This window comes from Styela clava, chromosome 3 (assembly GCF_964204865.1).
Source record: "Styela clava chromosome 3, kaStyClav1.hap1.2, whole genome shotgun sequence".
Lineage (NCBI taxonomy): Eukaryota > Metazoa > Chordata > Ascidiacea > Stolidobranchia > Styelidae > Styela > Styela clava.
Window position 1 is genome coordinate 1,558,514 of NC_135252.1, and position 19,537 is coordinate 1,578,050.

The 19,537-nt window shown below is 35.3% G+C and overlaps 2 protein-coding genes and 1 pseudogene across 3 annotated transcripts; 1 reads left to right on the plus strand and 2 right to left on the minus strand.

Annotated features, from left to right (window-relative positions):
- Window positions 1-589: 589 nt before the first annotated feature.
- LOC120341861 (very-long-chain 3-oxoacyl-CoA reductase pseudogene) lies at window positions 590-2,271 on the minus strand (annotated as a pseudogene).
- A 2,846-nt stretch (window positions 2,272-5,117) lies between these two features.
- Window positions 5,118-9,821, plus strand: LOC120343295 (EGF and laminin G domain-containing protein-like). Its single transcript, XM_039412431.2, has 7 exons — window positions 5,118-5,432; window positions 6,381-6,456; window positions 7,197-7,316; window positions 7,395-7,517; window positions 8,229-8,383; window positions 8,826-8,967; window positions 9,064-9,821. The coding sequence occupies exons 1-7, from the start codon at window positions 5,163-5,165 to the stop codon at window positions 9,240-9,242; spliced, it is 1,065 nt and encodes a 354-aa protein (XP_039268365.2). The 5' UTR covers window positions 5,118-5,162; the 3' UTR covers window positions 9,243-9,821.
- Window positions 9,174-18,865, minus strand: LOC120343294 (solute carrier family 22 member 15-like). Of its 2 annotated transcripts, none has more exons than XM_039412430.2 (13): window positions 18,398-18,865; window positions 18,063-18,167; window positions 17,482-17,614; window positions 17,008-17,172; window positions 16,278-16,407; window positions 15,821-15,924; window positions 15,001-15,066; window positions 14,627-14,762; window positions 13,206-13,346; window positions 12,753-12,838; window positions 12,376-12,563; window positions 11,449-11,644; window positions 9,174-9,296 (listed from the first exon to the last, which is right to left on the minus strand). In XM_039412430.2, exons 1-12 carry the CDS (start codon window positions 18,566-18,568, stop codon window positions 11,450-11,452), a joined length of 1,620 nt encoding a protein of 539 aa, XP_039268364.2. In that variant the 5' UTR covers window positions 18,569-18,865; the 3' UTR covers window positions 9,174-9,296; window position 11,449. The 2 variants fall into 2 exon arrangements, with proteins under 2 accessions (XP_039268364.2, XP_039268363.2); XM_039412429.2 differs by lacking the exon at window positions 9,174-9,296 and adding an exon at window positions 9,936-11,056.
- Window positions 18,866-19,537: the final 672 nt, after the last annotated feature.

Sequence of the window (19,537 nt, forward strand, 5' to 3'; positions counted from 1 at the left end):
TCAAGTCTCTCTCTAAATAATTCTAATTCCTAAAAAAAAAAATTTCCGCATTGACAACCAAAAACCTCTTTGGCGACATACGTATCTAAAGAGCCTGCCATTGTGAACTCGGTGAATATTTTTATACTTAAATCGTTTCGTTCAATTGAAAATAAGTTTCAAAACGGACAGTGGTTTGTCCTGTTGAAAAAAGAAAAGATTGAGATGACGACATTTTAGTTTCAAAACGAATTCCATTTCATAGTTGCGTCGCTCTGCACGGCCGCTGCCAGTTTGCGGGAACGTCGTACCTCACCAAAATACGGCGTCGAACATCAACACGCATCCTGATTCCGAATAGAGTATGAGTGCTGATTTTCCACTGTGTTCCACGTATCACGTAACCTAATAAGTTGGACAAAAATAAAACATTTTGCTGCTCCTTTTAGCGACAGTAGCTTGGCTTTTCCAATTGCCAGCGATTTTTTCATAATTTCACTGAGCGTGAGCTCGAAATTTGTTTTCAAATTATAAGACTTGGAACTCGTAAAATATTTATAAAATATTAAGCAAGTGGGTCCATTTTTTATTTGACAAAAAATGCTTTCAATACAAATTTTCAAATGTTTTAGGGCTGCCTAATTTCATCGTCAAGCTCCACTATTGTCGACCCAGACATAACAGAACAAAACATGTTTCTGTCGCATCAAGCTTATAACACGCTTCTTAAAGCGTGATTTTGATGTAACATTGCGTTGCGATAGTACACCACACAAGATGATTTCAATCTGAAATATACTCAGCCTAAGGTTTACTCTTAAATTTTATTGTGAACAGCTGTTTGAGATTTCGTGGTAAGGTTTCTCGTGAGCCACATGCTTTGTACATCGCTGTTCCTAACGAAGGCAATATTTGAAAGAAAGAAAAAAACACTCCAACTCTGAAGTAACACTTGATTACAGAAGCGACATGGGGTGGGATTCCTACACCCTTCCCTCTCTGTACGAGGTTAATTTTCATATTTAGAAATATTGATTAAAACAAAGGCCATTAAGATTTTTGCTAACAGGGACCAATGTTTAGTTTTGCGTGTCTAAATGGCAGGATAGCCAACATGTTATCCAGTCTGGATACCTTTCATTTCGATTCGCACACATTCTTAGCTAGACTTAATTAACGCGTTTTGCTGTTTGTTTGCAACTGAAAATAAAGCGTTTTATCCGTTATAAGTGATTAATTACACATTGATTAAGCAGAATGTTGTGTTCACACCAGACGCCTTAAACGCATCGTATCTAAGTAATCCCCAATGATGATCGCCCACACGATAGCAATATAAGCATAGATGTTTTGAAGCTACTTAAAATGTACGTTTTGTAGTATGAATTCAACTATCTTAGACTCGATGAATTTCTTGGCACAATTATATCTCTTGTCAACGTCAGTAGAAATTTCATAAGTATTTTTATTGGATTTGTTGCAGCCCACTGTCTAAAGTCGGTGACGACGTCTTGTTTTGTCATTCTCCAAAAGCCTTGAACGTACGTCTCAAACTTCGTGCCAAATTCCCTTCCGGCAAACTTGTATAAAACCAACGAACAATGGCATGTACCCAATAGCCTGACGTCACATCTGCCTTTCCCAGAGTTTTCATCATATGTCGGGCAAACGTAGCAGCATTTGGTACCGCCAAAATTGCATTTTTTATGACTACTTTTGTTAAATTGGTGAACACAAATCCTGGTTGAATACTCTGAATCACGATTCCATATTTTCGATACTCGTATCGTCAAAACGTTTCGATGCCGCATAAGTTGAAACAATGGGATGAGGGTGAGACGCCGACATTGACGAGATGTTGACAACCAATCCTCGCTTGCGTGCCACCATCCCAGAGAGAATTATTTCAGTCATTTTTGCCCTGGAAGACGCCTTGCTATGAATTTGATTGTTTGTTGCAATGGAAAGAGTTTGGTTAGGTCTATGTGATAGATGAAACTCCTTCACATCTCCCGCTGGCATTCCAACATTATTCACGAGTATTCCAACATCAAGTTTTTCAAAAGCTTGTGATATGGAATCATATGGTGAAACATTATTGATGGTATCAAACCGAATGTAGTTGAACTTCAAAAACTTAGTTTCAACATTATATAATTCCTCAATTTCTCTGGCAACCCTTTTCAATTTTTCTTGATTTTTACTTATCAGAAAAATGTTGATTCCCCGATGGGCAAGTTGATCTGCGATTGCTCTTCCGATTCCGTCAGTTGCACCTGTAACAACTGCTCATTTGCCAAGTTTTTTCGAAATTTATTGGCGAATCTGTAACATACGTTAACAAAAACGTGTATAGTCCATAAAACTTTTAACAGTTAGGTACAGCAAAGAAAGGTATCCAAATGCATACAGGCACCAACTTTTGTTAAACATGGATTCATAATTTACATACATAACAGTAATATATAATACTCAGCTATACAAGCCAAAGCAAATGACAGTAGTGAATTGCAAAGAAAAATTTCATATTTAAATTGGGCCCGTTACATATCATTTATTTCAAGACTAGGAGGAAAGTTTATACATTTTTTAGAAAAACCACACATGTTATTTGATACAAAGTCAAGTGATTTTCTCAAACCTGATCAACTTCTACCGAAGTTTAACCCTCGGTGAATAAGCTAGGGTGTTTTCAGCGGTGACTATACCATATTGATATACAGGTGTTTTGTGGGTTTGTTTCTGAGGAAAATATGTTATGGTTTTGGTCGTCCAATGTTAACGTTGTCCTCTCAATCTCAAACAAATACATTAACACGAGAAGTTTAGTTTCGACCAATGATACATATGCCTTTCAATGGATAGAAGCGACCAGAATGTATTGAACTAGAATACATGTATTTGTATTACAATCGAATTGATTAATAATAATAATTGCTGCTGCTCAATTTGTCTTAAATCAATTAACGTATGGAATCACTGCGATTAACAACAACTCTTGCGCAAAACCGCTAGAGAAGATAGTCAAGTGCTAGAATTTTTGTTAGCAATGTGGTCATACTGGTTAGCAATAGGAAGAGACAAGCGTTAGTGTAGTTCTATCCTGTGTAGTGGGCCTTACAACAAATACATTCGCCAACAGCCGCCGTCATAGAAGTGCACTTAAAACCTTCATTGCAACGAGGCCTCAATTGAGTTAGATGAAGATTAAAAACTGTCTAAAATCCCGGGCTTTATTGCCGCTCACCAATTTTACGCTGAGAATAGCTGGAATGAAACTACTGCATGCTTTGTTACGCTACCAAAAACAGTTAGGAAACGCATTGTTAATCAAATGCGTTCATAGCTTGCGAGGCGCACACACGCGACTTTGCAGCGACCTCGAGTGCCCTCGTGAGAGGGTTTGAGAAAAATCAGGCGGGCCATGATGCGAAATCTCATCTGCCGCAATGACGCACTCCAAAATATCACAGGATTGTAAACATTTTACAGAATGGCCTCACTAAAACGACATCACGTTCATAACAGTTACGTCTAGAGATGGCTATATGGTCCCAATCGTCATTGAATTGCTTTCTCTTTAGGGCTTAGATACTCTGTTTTTATGATCATAAGACGGTGTCCTATTTCAATTTCCTTTTGAAAAATACCACTAGGGCTTATTTCGGGGTGATGTCTTTTATTTTCATTTATCAAAAACAAAATTACAAAGTAGAGAATTACGAGACTATTTTTTGCTATTTACTAGATCTTATTTTAAGGGTAGGTCTTATTTTCGCGGAAACATGGTATTTGACAGCGGGTTCTATTTTTAGGTCAGCTACACGTGACTTGTACTGCCTATCAACTGAATTTTTCATGTGAATACTTGCTTTTTTCTTTTATATATGTGCTTAAATATCCATATCTACAGTGGGGTAGTACGAAAAGAATTCAAAGCAGCGATGTTGTTACTATATTGCCTAAAATGCAAATTTAGATCGCCATTATGCGGACAATATTATATGATATTGATTTTATCATGCTATTATAGAAAGGTCGCTGACTAATACAATGGCCGAAAGAAAAGACTCTTAAATAGCAAATAGTTTGAAGACTTTCTGCAGTTTTATGAGAACGTTCTTCATTCTATCATCAAAGTGTTACGAGAGAAAATTTACAAAATAAACTTTGGTTTTATTTGCTCATAAGTGTGCATTGCGAACAATATTTTTAATTGGTCCGTTTATTTATTTATTTTTTCTTTGTGAAAAATAATACGATACAATGCTTCGATTTGAGTCCGCAGTCTTCACAATCTTGATACAGTATATACTACATTTTAATGAATGTATGGGCCTACGACATAATCAATCTTGAATTACTTTTAATTACAGCTGCGTAAGGAAAGATTATCCCGTCATTTGAAAGTTGGAAAATCATTGATAACTTGTGGCCCATCACAATGACGCCGGTAATTTTTTCTGACGCAAAGCCAGGAACGCTTCATATTCATATACTCAACATCTAGCTAGGCAGATAGTACTTCCACTAAACCAAAAATCTTAAAGATTCGGCATATAATTTGCTAACCCCAACAGTGACACGAGAACTATAGCACGTAGCGCGGCATAAAATTAGATTAGATAAGCAGACCGTTACACAGTGCAGCTTAGTATGTTAAAATTCTATTTTAGACCACTGTTCAATCAACCACTGTTTAAATTTGGCCAAGGAGTTTTGAACAGCCGGTACATCATCAATCCAAATCTGACAGCATTACGCAAACCGCGTACAAGAATTAATTTCGACAGCTGAAGTATGCATTTGGTGGTTAATACGGTCGATTATGAGCATGATGCCGTGACTATGCAGACTGTTTATAGCTTTCTTGACAGCAGATTCAATTTACTTCTTATATTATTTATTTTTTGGGTTAACAACTATCAAGTCAAATCCAACCTATGAGAATTGCTAGTGTTTTTGTTTGCTAGAGTTACTAGTCAATCTCAGGAATTGTATAAAATGTGGTCCATTTATTACCACATAAGTTCCAGTTGGAGTTTTTGAGTACATGGATTTTTTTTTAGACCAAAATATGCAGATGTACTTTTTTGTGTTTAATACATATATATAGTAATTGCTTGTAAGCTAAACCATAGAACTTTATTTAGACGCATTAATGAATTATACAATTTTAGTAAATGTCGAAAAAATCAGGGAGTAGGGATATGCGTACCTTCTTATTTTATATGGCTTTTGCAAATGCAGTTTTTCACTCCAATAGCCAAGAACTGTCGTCTGACAGAGTGACACTGACAAGTGAAAAGGGTGCTCATACAGTTGTTAATTTTCAATGTGGGGTTCGTCAACAGGCGACAACTGAATCTGATACAGCAAGACAGACCCAGGGTCGACCAGGAAAGAAAGGTCCGATTGGGCCTATGGGTCAAAAGGGAGAAAGAGGTTTTAAAGTAAGACACTAACTTACCGAATCATCCTCGTACCATTTTTTGAAGTTACATTGCATTTTGTATTTCTAGATGTATTCAGTTCATTTCAACTGATGGTGCAAATGCAAATGCGATCTTTAATACAGTAAAACCTACGAGGCAATCTACAACGAAACCCGCTTTTTTCGAAAAAGTAAAACTTGGCTTATGCTTGGCAAAAGAAAATATTTGTATAAAAGAATGATGTGTTGCACATTATCGAATGTGATCAAATTGGAAGACTGCCTTTCGGCAATAATATATTTAAATGAGATAGTATTGAATATTCAATATTCGGTGACCGTACATTTGAACCCATGTGTATATCCGCGGGTTCAATCTATATGCGGGTGCTAAAACCCATGGGTTAGGGTTAGTATGGGTTCAAATAACTGTAAAACAAAAAAAATTTCCATAGGTGCAATAGTATGCAGGTGCAATTGTCATGGGTTCGAGTGTACGTGGGCTCAAATGTAATGAAACCCCAATATTCACATCTGATAACATATAGTTGCCTGTAGCCCCATATTTTGCAAAATACGCAAATGCCTGCTGTAAGATTTTATGTATACGTTTCTTTGCCTAATTTTCTTGAAGATGAAATATTTTTTCACGTTGGACAACGTATTTTCCAAGTAAAAATGTTAATAACATTTTTTCTAAATAGGTCTCTGGATTCATCAAGTATTGCAATGTAATATTGAATATTCTTGATCTAATTAGTCATTGTTATTCATAGTTCTGCAGTGTGACTTTTGTCTTATTGGTGCAAAATATTTGAAAAAAATATAATTAGGAATCAGTTATGAGAATTTCACAGCTTGCTTTTAGTCAAATGTTAAACTCATTACCTGTAGCTTGTCGTTGTGATTTTGCACACTTGTCAGGTTGAACATATTTCAAATGCAAAAAATGATGTAATGCATTCAGGGAGAACAAGGCATGAAAGGTGAACCGGGGAATGACGCAGATTTACAGCGAGTTCGACAGGAAATAGGATCAATGGGTTGGTATCTCACGAAAACAAGTCGGTAATTTTCAAACTGTTTATCTTATGTTTCTGTAAAATGTTCGGTATTTAAGTAGATGTTACTTTTGAGTGTTTGTTGAAGCTCTGTGCGTACACTTTTTCATGAGTTTTAACATTGGAAAAAAATAATATAAATATTAATATGCAAAATATTAGGACGCTTTGATAAGTAAATCACGCAATCACTGCCAAGAATAAAATATCGTGAAAATATCGATAGTTTCTTTCCGTAGGCATGATTGAACATAAGCGTTCTTGGCGCATTAGCAGAAATACAATAGCAGACATGATTCTGGTAATGTAATTTCTCGGAACTGGACTCAGAGTAAACATAAAATGTTAATTAAACTATTTTTGTCATAAGAGCGTTATTTTGTTTCCTTCGAAACAATGTTTTAGAAATGTATTTGTTTTCCGGTTTGTAGCTTATGCCTGAATGCTTGACCTAATAAAAAAGTTTGACCTGACTTAGAACTGAAGACTTGGAAGGGTTGCAGAAACGTTTCGTTATGAATACGAGAGATCACGTAAAATTTTCCACAGATATAGAATGCCATGATTACAGGACATGCATTATATTCAATATATTTACTGCGCACGACATAAAAGTTCGATTCGTGATGGCAAATCGCATATTTTAACTGATTGCGTTAGCGCGCTGGTAGTGGGCATAGTTTATGTTAAAAAATTATGAAATGTTTATTTTTACTGTTTAGCTGTATCGAACTGTGGTGAACTCAAAGAATATGGAATTACAAAAACAGGTTATTATTTGATGAGGGATCCAGAAAGTTTAAATGCAATATATGCATACTGTGATTTTCAGCCCAAAAATGGTAAGATATAAAAAATATAAATATGTTGTTTCATTCTCCATTGAAATTTTTCATCGCACACTACAATTCACTTTTCAGGCGTTTCTACGTGTGAGCAGCTTAAAAACAAGTTTCACATAACAGAATCAGGATTTTACACTTTCTTGGCATCGAATTCAACCCAAACATTTCAAGTATACTGCAATTTTTCCAACTTCAAAGGTATATTAGGATTACCCAGCAAAACCTGTTATTATTTGATGCTTGCTTTTGTTGAAACCGAACTATTGAGCGCTCCCATTTTGACGCCTCCTTGTGGGCACACTCGTTTGAGAGCTGACAGTTGATAACAGCTGTGCGGTGGCCACTTGATTTGGCGTCAGACAAATGTCGAAATGGAAAGCATAAAAAAAATTCTGTGTGAAGAAATATAGATATGGAATATCCGATAAAGCCTATATAATTTATTTAAATTTTGTCTTTTTGAGACAAATTTGTCTGGTGCCAAACCTCGTCGCTAAATAGATTGTCCCAAACAGAAGCTTAAACTTACTTCTATACCTATACTCTATTGCTATAATTATATATGAATTTTTCAACGACAATCCTAATATAATCATTATACACGCGTATAATGGATCATCTTGGTTATTTTTACACCACTGACGATTTGCTAATGTGATTTACATCCCAAAGATCGTTCGAGAATTAAAAAGTGTTGCAATTATCTCCCATTAAAACATTTCAAAATTGAAACAACTGTAAGTTATAAGCTTGGCTAACAAAAGCGTGCATTTCAATATACAGTAATTATAATTAGATTTGTAGTTTGTTAATTAATCGCACGGTCGCACAAAACATTTTTTGTTTGATATCGAATTTGTGCCTTGCCCAAATATAATAATTATGTTGTTATATCTATATTTTCCTTAGCCGTGACAGAAATTTGGCATGATTTAATGCGAGAGAAAAATATAAAGAACTGCGAGGGTAAAGGCTGTTATTCCACCACGCCGACGTACAGCATTTCCATCAAACATATTATTCAAATCATCAAAAATTCTGTGGAATGTAAGCAGTACATAAAGGTACTCATAACTATGTTCATCTCATTTGTGGAATTGAAACAAATTGGAATTAATATGTCATAGGTAAATGTGACTTGAATGGATTACTTCGAATACGTCCGCAGATGAGAAAATGTTGAATTCTATTTATATTTATATATTTAGTCGATAAAAACATACAGAAATTGTTGTCAGGACGGGTGACACGGAATTTTGCTAAACCAGTTTATATTGCTGACGAATTATTATTGATGTTCCATTAGTACAAAAGAATCAATTATATAAACATGAAATGTAACAAAATCCTATTTCCACGAACAACCTTGTCTACAAAACGTCAGGTGCATTCTGCGGAAATTATTCCAAGTTATGTGAGGAAATAATGATAAAAGAAACATACCAAGAAAACCCTTTTTTTTATAGTGGACGCTTCATCTAACCTTATCATTATACCGAAATTTAGTTTCGATGTCGCGGCGCTGTCATCGCCCACACGAATCCAGCCTCTCCTTTCGCATGGTGGACATCACGGGGTGGGGAAAAAATGCTTTACTGGGGAGGTTCAACTTCAAGACAAAACGGATATTGTGCATGTGGAGAAACAGGTCAGTAATCATAGTGGGCTACAAAATTTCAGCTCCACTTCACCTCATCTAATAAATTGTTACAGAATAATTTTATTGAAAAGTAATTATATTCAGGCACGTGCGTCAACAACCAATATAAATGTAATTGTGATAACAACGGTAACGTGATGACACAAGATGAAGGATACTTGACGGATATGGAAAAATTGCCCGTCAGTAAAATGTCTTTCGGCGATGCAGGAGATCCTTCTGAATACGGTTGGCACACATTGGGAAAGCTTGAATGCATGTAGTAACAATTATATATCTACGCTGGAATTGTTTACATAATATGCTTGCATTTGCTCCTAAAAATAGAAAACTTCATTTTAAAACATACCGACATCGTTGTTTATACAAACTTTGGACAGTTTAAAAATGCACCGACCAGTATAGAACCAGTAAATATAGATTTCATTATATATTTACGCACTGTTATTTACAAAGGTGTTAAACGTCAATGCTCGTTAGATATCTTATATCAATATTGGAGCCAGTAGAGTTGACTTTCTAATAAAATTAATGCATAGACTCAATGTGTATTCAGTACAAACAAGATAGATAGATATTAAATTCTGTGTGCAGTATTGTCGTCACAGACAATTTTGCTAAGACGTTACTGAGTAAGTTTACATGTATGATTTAATTAAATATTGAACGCCAAAACCTTCAAGATATGCTATTGCAAGGGCATGCAATACGTGCCGAAGTTTGAGAATTAATCTTGGCGCGTACCACCCCATCTTCGAATTATCGGTTATGATTCAACTCCAGCGTTCCAGGGAACAGGGTCGCCGTTGTCTTAACTGCCGATCAATTCAATTTCCCCTCTCTAGTCGACTGGAGCATCCTACACTCTCATATTCAAAACTTCGTCTAAAATATGTATACTGTATTTCATTTTAGCAAATAAAATATATTTGAAAATTTTACTTAAATCACTCCTACTCGCTTTAGCTGTGGCTGGATGACCTGTGTTAATTTTGACATGTTCACCTGCCACGTTTTTTGTCAAACTTATTTCACACTTGTATTTGCTTTTGTTTATTTCCTATATTTCCATCCATGTGTTTCACCCTTTTGTCTTACACACAATTTTATGTAACAAATGCACAGAACACAATGTATTATACCGATATAGTTGGAAGGCAATTCTTCATATAAACGATACTGCTGTGCACATGGGTTACAACGAAAGAACACAAAAACATGGCAATATGATCCGAAGTGTTCAGATTGACTTTGTGTATACAACTATTACAAAAGCTTTGATCAAAAAAGCTAATTTCCTGAGAAAGAAAATTGGCAATCATATTGGGATATTATCTTTAGAGTTACCTTAGAGCTTGGATAGAAATTTTCTAAATATTGCAATTGGCGAACTTTGTTGATCTTTTGCCATAACGATGAATTTTTCTAACATTGAAGGCGCACTATATATAGATAGTAAGTAGACATAATTTGACGCACATTTCTTCATTTAACATAGGGTTGCAGGAACAAAAGAGTGTCTTTTTGTTATTGATCTCATGTCGTCATCATTAGGGGTTCTTGCAGAAAGCGCATAAATTTCCTAAAACTGTGATTCAAATATATTGTCCCACTCAATTTAAACGAATTCAGTGAGAGCTTTGCTGCTGGATTCTTTCTCCGAATACTTTCATCCAAATTTGCTATGGAAGTGCTAGCAATTCGATATGACCCCCATTTTAGAAAAAAATGTAACCGAAAAGTGCCATATTTGGAGCCATGACTTTTTTCAAATGTGAAAAGTTATCTTAGTTGAGATGTTTTCGGTATAATACGCCAGGATTCATTTCCAAATACTTTGGTGTCCTTATTCTAGATTAGATTTAAACAAAATCAACTGATAGGCTGAAACCAAAAATCATTTAGCTTTTGTATCTCTTAATATTAGATTTTTTCAAACTGCTTTCCATTTGCTTTAATCTTCAATTGCCCGTTCTTACAAACTCATTAGCGTCTGCTCCGCATTTTCCTTTCAATTGTTCGCTGCTCGGTAAGTGACAGCTTTGTGAATCGCGTCGTTCACTCCGCTGTTAGGACGCTGTAACGTCATAGGCAAAACGATAAATTGGACTCGAATATAAGCGTTGCAACAAAAAGGGAACCAGATCAAACTAAATTAAAAACTAGTTCAGCTGGCCGCACATCATTCAAAATTGGCACTTCTCCGCGGGCCGCACAATATTCCCTCGCGGGCCGCATTTGGCCCGCACTTTTGCACACTCCTGCTCTATAGTATACTATAGTACCAAAATCATCATAGGTATTCATTGTTTTGTGACGTGAACAGCGCATAATCAGAATATAAATATCCTCAATTTGCCAGTGTGGGTCAATAACTAGCTCCTGGTACTTGTTGAAAATTATTCGTCGAAACTTAAGTTGATAGCTGGCGTAAAACGGGTTAAGTATGTGAATGACCGCAAAAAATACTTCACAAATGTTTATTGGTGTTTCGACATAAAGAAAAATTGTAATCTTCATCCGTTTCGTCTTCCTGCTGTTCAGCTTCTTCTATAGTATTTGGTATTATTTTCCCTCTTGTTTCTGGCAGGAAAGCAGCAAAAACACTACTTGCAAAACTGACAACACCAAATGCTAGAAACGGAGTATTTAATCCAGAAAACATCTGAAAATAACACATATATGTCAAACAAGTTTTTAAAATATCACCGTTTTTGTATAGCGCACTCAGAACATCATTCTTCTAGAAAGCACAATAGAGACAGACTCAACCCACCCACCTCAAATATTCTAGTCTTTGTTGGTCTATTAATATTTTTTAACAGACCATTGACTTATACCATTAGCCAGCAATATCTCATTTTATCTGAAGAAGTTAGACTATGATCTAACGAAAGCTTATAAATAGACTTACTATTTCGTGGAAAGAGATCATGTTATTCATATTTATATAAAATAGGCGCAAGAATATTCGTAAATTTTTGTACAGCGATGAGTGTTTAAAATGAAGAACCTGTATGTCTCTGGTTGAATTTCAAAAACATTAATTAATACAACGTTAATGAATGACCATGTGAAATATTGTTCGACGACCTCAAAATTTACTGAACTTATTACTTAGCCTTAGAGTTTGTATGTGTTAATTGGCCATACTTTGTAGTTTGAGAATTGTATAATGTGACAATATTGTGTTATTCCGCAAGTCGACTGGATGATTTATCAATTTCACTTTATATTACATATAATTACATTTCAACCCTTTTCAAGGTATAATGAAAAAAATAGGGTACATGCGCTTAATATTATGCATTGACTTATTATTATACCAAATAGGAAAACAGCTATATGCGTTTTAAACTTGCGCATATATAGACAATACAAAGGAAATCTACTCACCGCTAGATTTGCTAAAAAGGGAGCAATCACTCCTCCGACTCTTGCCCAGAATGACATTGAACCCAGTCCAACGTTCCGCACAACAGTAGGAAATAGTTCCGCAGTATATATATAAAGAAGATCAAATGCTCCGCTAATTCCTATTTTTCCGAAGAACAGTAACGCCAGTTTATAGTTGGAATGCTCACCTAATATAAAATAATGAAATTTTCCAAATGGAATTGAAGGAGATCGCGCTGTAATTTTCATTAAAAAGAGCTATTACTCTGACACAAGAAAAAATTCAATCTATTCAATAAGTTAAATTTAATTAAGTTCTAACCCCGAGATCTTGATATGCACATGAAAGCTGAATTTGTAATATAAATAGAGTTTACCTTCTTCAAATGGTACGATATACATCACAAACATACATATTGCACCAAGAGCCATAAACCATATGAGCGTTCGTCTACGACCAGCCCTATAAAATATATATACATTATATTTTATGCCTCACAGTGTTTAACTAAGGTTAGGTTGATGGTTTATACAAATTCAGACTTTAGCCATGTTTAATATATGATAGCATAGTTCATCTAAAATTATATATTATGTTTGGCAATTTACTATTTTCCATGAAAGCAATTTATGTGTTTGGATTCAGCTATTTTTGTTATAGGTGATGAAAAAAAATGTATTTTATTAAATGTTTTGGAACCAAGCGTTGAAAGAGCTGCGCAGCACATTCCATCAATATTGCTAGGCCATGTTTCATTAAAAATGTCAATGAAGTTATTGCACTTGTAAAATTGTATTTCCTGCCATTTTCAATGTATGCAACGACTCACCATTTTCGTTCCATGAGGTAAATAAAGAGTGGAACAGCCGGAATCTGACTTATTCCTGATATAATGAATGCAACATAAAAATTTGAACTAAATGATCCTGATCCAAGCGTGATACCATAAAACACAAAACTTGCAGTAAACCTGAGAATGAAAGTGAAGTAATTATACTTATGTATAACATGAAATGTATTGACATGAATGAGGCATTGGCGATATAGTGTCGATAACTTATATGACATGTTAAGTACATAACTGCATGTTAGCACCATAACCCACAAACTTCGTAATTGAATACTGTTGCTATATTCAAATATTGTCTGCTTTGTTTGAGGCCACAATTTGTCACAGTGAAACTGCAATAAATTTACTGTTTCTACTGTAAGTCGTCGTAATTCAGTCGAGACAAAGTGGCGAACGACCACGTGTTGATCTGTTATTCACATCACCACACTGTTTACTCTGAAATAATTTTCATGAATGCAGTCACCTAAAACATTGGTTCTCAAAGTGGGGTCCGCCAATGATTTTTTGGGGGAGGGGGGAGGGGGTGGGGACCTTGACACCGACACAAAAGCACTGCTGTGACGTTTTTTTTTATAAGGGATAGTGCTGAAAAGATTTTAGTGTTTATTTGTAACACATGAGACACGATACGAGAGTAATGGCCCAAACAGAACCCCCAAATAGATGAACAGGTGGAAGCCAAGCAATTGCGCCCATCACATTAAAAACAAGAGAGCTATGCTCAAATATATGGACACGTAGAGTCACATAATTTTGATGACGTTATAGCGAAAAAAAAAGTAATAGCCTTCTGGAGAAAATTTTTATCTTTAACCACTAAAAATTTCAAAGCAATTGGTCCAGTATTCGAAGAGAAAAGCGACTTTTTAAAAACGTGTCAAAGAACAAGAACAACAACAACATTATAATTCAAACGATCGTTATGTCCACTACGTGTCCAAAAACTGTACTAACAACATGCAATAAATCAATGCTCGATATAACATGTTCCTATTCTGAATTTTTAGTGGACCGCGAGTTCTCATAAAAAATGCAGGGAGACCGTTACGCAAAATTTTCCAAAAAGTTCGAGAACCACTGACTTAAAAGAAAGCTTCGAAGTTCCAAAAGAAACGTATTTTCAGCCAATGCTCATTGGGGTCATTGTCTGTAAATGAAGCATTGGGAGAGTCTCGAATAATAAGCTTCGTTTTGTCATGTCATCAAAGCTTTTCAGACCTGACCAATTGTGTCCAATAGTATTGATATTATATCTTATCCAGGATTTCAGTCGATGCCCAATAGTCCTCTTTAAAGGAGCCTGTTCTATTGTCAAAACTTATTATATCGACTCTAATTCTTTACTAAGGATTTAAACAATATTTTTTTGTAAAATAGGTTTTTTCAAAGGCACCAACCATTGCAAACTCAGAATGAGAGATCTGTAACGAAGAGTAGGATGCTTGATTAAATCAATAATAGATCTCGTTTTCTTAATCTCTGGTTCGGATGTTAATAGTCTGGCAGTTGATATTTCTCTGGAATTGCTTTGCCCTGTTTCAAAAATGAATATCGAGGGTATATCACATGCTATAACAGAGTGTCATCCGGTGTAATGCAAAACGAAGATATATTTTTCCGACTTGTTAGCAAAGATAGATATTCAAAACGTCGTTAAAAAATTTCATCATATTAATAACCATGAGTTTCCTCTTTGGCAACAATTTGTCAACGTCGTTTCTGGAACTTGGCAAAAAAAGTGATTCCGCTCATTTATTCATATACTACTTACCTGTATCACCGGTCTGGCGATCACTTGAAATCGTTCCGGCATCGTCATCTAATAGTAGATCGTAGTCTGAATTTAGAATATAAGAACTTAGATGGTATGTAGTTTCCACAAGGTAACATTTATTTAGTAGCGTATTAATTCTACCCTGAAATGTGCGGCGTATATAACTTGGGTAACCATTATATATATGAAATGTAACATGATCGATGAGAAATGAACTCTACGTAATTGTCACAGGCAGAATTATTTTCCTTCAATTGTTACCGTTGTGGTATTGAACATAGTTCCCAAATTGGAATTTTTTCAAAACTGTTTTTACCATTTGGTTTTGAATCATCTAACTAAAAATCACTTTTTTCCCAATTTTGAGATAGTATTCTACACCCATTTTAACCAAATGATTGGTTGGGTAACAAAAATCCTGTAAAATCATATTGACATTCCAATAACGACGTACTCCATAGTAAAGAAAACCAAAACTGTCAATAACCATTAAGATTACTCAACTGTGATAAAATAGAAAAAAGTATGTGAGAAATAGAAAAAAGAATTGGTGGGAATAATCGTACATAGGAATCTCCAGATATACACTCGACAGAGATTTACTGCAGAAATTCACTAATCGAAGATTTCAGCATGTTCCTTTTACTCAAAAACATTTAACCGCTAGCATAGTGTTTGTTGAAAAAAAAATCTACACTGGTGAGGCACGAGATTGGAATACGTAGTTGAAAAGGGAGTATGTATGAAAAAAATCCACACCTGAAGATGATTGAAATATTGTTGTTGTCGGTTATGCTTAAGTTTTCTTAATATTTACCTTCTTCATTTGACTTATTCCATTTTGATATTTTTTCAACGACTTCTTGAGCACTGATAATTTTTCCACGGGACAGTAACCAACGTGGTGATTCCGGGACGATGCTGAAGTCAAATAGAATATAAAGTTATTAAACCAGGACCGACATAATCAATAACAATTAATTATATTATTATTTTGTGTAAATAACTTTAAATATCTACACTCGCATTATAGATAAATTGAACCAATAAAATGAACTAATAAACACAAATGAGCAAATGTCCTGGATCTGGTTATTGGATGCGGTTGAAACCAGAAAATATATTGAAACACCAAATGACTATCGTATAGTTATATGAATATTTATATGAATGTGTTATAAATAAAGTGATTCAGCGAACCTAGTCCAGTCGCTTGAGAACCCCTTCGCCATAATTCCATATGTGTATATATATTGTGAGTATTTGTAACTTACTAAAAATAGATGAAAACGAAGATCCCAGGAATCGTAGTGATGAAATACATCTGTCGCCAACTTGGAAACAGATAAGCAATCCACAAGAAAGCAAGCATGTTAGCTGTGTATCCTATTTCAGCAAGAGCGCCTGAAAATGCGATCATGTTTTGAAATTGCTTAAAAAATTTGTATTTTATTGACGTAATAAATTTGATGTGTTATGGTTAATCTATTATTTCTGACAATAAAATATGTATACTAACCAATATAAAAGTTCGATTTGGCTTGCGTCAAACTCACATTGTGTATAAGCTTCCGATGGAACAGTTACGCAAAAGAACAAGAGTGAGCCGGTCAGTGTTTACAACCAATCTGAACTCGTCACGTCGCATGGGAAAATTAATTATGTACGAAGAATCGAATGAAACCTAAACTCGCTATATAATGGACAATAAATGATTGAGTTATAATAAGTTAAAAACACAAATCATTGCAATTTTTCATTAACTCAGTAATCTCAACAATATTCTCAATCTGGTATTAAAAACCTAACAAAATATACATCACTGATTCCAATATACTCGGTGACAAATCAGAAACTGGAATTCGTTTCACAGTTACCGAGTGTTCTTCGAAGCCAACATGACGAAATACGTTTTTAAAGTCTTCCGGAATATCTCAAATAGCTTGTACCTATGTAGTGAATGCAATTTATATTGTTATTAAAAATATAATTGAAGTATCTTACCATTTACCACCCACAGCTTCGACCCAGTACTTTCTTGAGTTAGAATGGTCTGAACCACACCAAGTCCGCCTATGAGAAACCCCGATATTGCTCGACATGCAGCAAATTGTTGCCAGTTCTGACAGAATCCGGTGACAATTTGAAAAACCAGACTGAGTGCATAGACTGTGAAATTGTTAGAATAGAGTTCAGTTGATTTCCTAATAAAATCTCACCCTGCGGTCATACAAAATGACATATGAGGATGATTTTTTTAGGTTCAATTACCCATAAATACGGGTCAAATACTTGTACTTGACATACCCTAGACATCTACTAACAGATCTTGAATAGACCAAGCAAATAACTCTTGTACGATATTCGATTTGAAGTTGGTGATTTCCTCATGAGTTATGACGAGATGTTTTTCTTCAACAATTATACCAAGTTGCACAAAACAAGTAACGATACAACTAGTTTTGAGTAAACACATACCTATCCAAGAAACTCGTTTTCTGCCGTAAAGATCAGATAGCTGTCCCATTATTATTGCACCAGGCATATACCCAACATAAAACATTGATTGCAGAAACCCAGGAATCCAATTTCGAGAATCTGTTAAATTCCACTAAAATAGAACAAAGTAGACAGCTGATTCTAGAATGTATCCTCAGCAGCTTGTGCTTCTGGTGTAGCGTATACATCAGTATGGCAGCTCTCATTGAAAACTCAGTGGGAAAATATACATATAGTATTGCTATGGGGCGTGTACTTAGAAAACGAACATTCATTTAACACGATTTAGGTTTCAAACTGTTGCCGGGACATTCCAATTGCTATCTAACCTTACAGTGTCCGTAAATGCTTGTCAGTTCAATCTGTTTTGCTTTTCGTGTAATGTAACCGCAAATATAAAGATCAATATGGTGCAAAGTTGACTTGTTGAAACAAATGGAATTAACAGTACAACTCGGTTGATGGTGTTGCATCACTTAAAATCCAGATTAATAGTATTTATTCTAAAGGATCAGGTTCCAAAACAAGCAATGCAAATTTATGTCACATTTCATCATTACCTCAGTAACGATTGTCTGCACATTACTAGCATGCGGGTTATCTACGAATGCTGACGAAGGGGCTGAAGAAAATACCATCAGTATGAGATCTGGAGGTTTCGCAAGCTGAAAAAATATTTCAGAATTAGGGTTAAGTTATTTCCAGTTTTCAAACTTATTCTCTATGTGCAATAAAATGTCACCTAGTTGATATGTAAAAAAAATTACATTGGTATGCATACAAACGAACGAAGTCATTTTTATTTTTGATTAAACATGAAATCTTGTCTTAATGTGTTTTGTCACTTTTACTGCAATTTGCGAACAATGAACATATATATACGAAGTTAACCTACCGAAAATAGAAAACCCAGCAACGATAAAATGACATAAGCCCTTTTGTAAACAGATCCAACTTGTACATTCAGAATTTTGTCTATACTTCCCATTTTATTTCCGACAACCGATCGAGGTACCTTCCAAGAATTGCTGTTTTGGTTTCTGAGTCGTCGTCTACCTCCTGGCATTACGTTATGTTAATGGTTGTTCAACCATACTATTCAGTGCAATTATGCATAGTTTACTTGAATACGTGTTGAAGGCACAGACAACGATATTTCAGGATTGAGTTACAAAACCTGTCAACAGCCTCGTCTATTATCATCTGTTTTAATATTATTATCTGGCATTCTCAGCTAGTTCAATCTGAACTCTAGAGCTTGTTGGAAAGTAATCTAAACGGCCGCGTTAGTGAGGATTTATGAAAATGCCTTTAATGCAGCAGATAAAATCAATCAATGAGACCGGAAACTACGCACACCATGTCAGCATCATGTCTACCGTGAGTTGCATTGCGTGACATGAAAATCTGCTTTCTTGCGTGATGCCGCTAGAGCGCTCAAATTCTGTGATATCAATTCTGTGTTCGGCATAATTTGCAAACAGTCTTACGTTCACTTTCCTGGGCATTATCAACAGATTACGAGCGTACCGCTGTAAAATATGTTTCTGGAATTCCCCGTATAGTAATATCACGTACAAAGTTATATGCCGTAATAACGCCCAAGACAAATTACAGAAAATTTATTAAAAAGAATTTGCTGGCGGTATGAGAATCAAATCAAGACGAGGTAGCAAATGGTAAACTTTGCAAATATTTTAAACCTCCAAAATATTGAATGTGTTGAATAGAAATAAAATGAATGAAATAGGAAATTACAAAAAGTATTTCAAACAACATTTCCAAGGTCGGGCCAGGCCGTGGCTGCTATTGCTATGCGCTATCCGTCGAAGTGGCGGATACCAAACGTTGTAGTGTGCTAGGCCACCTGCTCCCATGAAATGAAAGTTTCGTCCCAAAATCATCTCAACGTTTTCGACAGAGCTTGATACCCACATCATAATTAAGAAGTGACAAAGAGTTTTACATCTCGTCTAGGGTAGATGCCACTCGACGCATTCTGCAATCGCAGTTGCTTTTTTTATTTTATATTTAT

Bases quoted from the DNA above. Each gene is read 5' to 3' on its own strand.
- LOC120343295 (XM_039412431.2), top strand. From the start codon at position 5,163: ATGTCGAAAAAATCAGGGAGTAGGGATATGCGTACCTTCTTATTTTAT. The intron at 7,518-8,228 runs GTATATTAGGAT...TATTTTCCTTAG, and splicing joins CAATTTTTCCAACTTCAAAG to CCGTGACAGAAATTTGGCAT. The intron at 8,384-8,825 runs GTACTCATAACT...ACCGAAATTTAG, and splicing joins AATGTAAGCAGTACATAAAG to TTTCGATGTCGCGGCGCTGT.
- LOC120343294 (XM_039412430.2), bottom strand. From the start codon at position 18,568: ATGCCAGGAGGTAGACGACGACTCAGAAACCAAAACAGCAATTCTTGG. The intron at 15,925-16,277 runs GTAAGTTACAAA...ATTTGACTTCAG, and splicing joins TTCGTTTTCATCTATTTTTA to CATCGTCCCGGAATCACCAC. The intron at 12,564-12,752 runs GTAAACTCTATT...ATTTTATATTAG, and splicing joins TATCGTACCATTTGAAGAAG to GTGAGCATTCCAACTATAAA.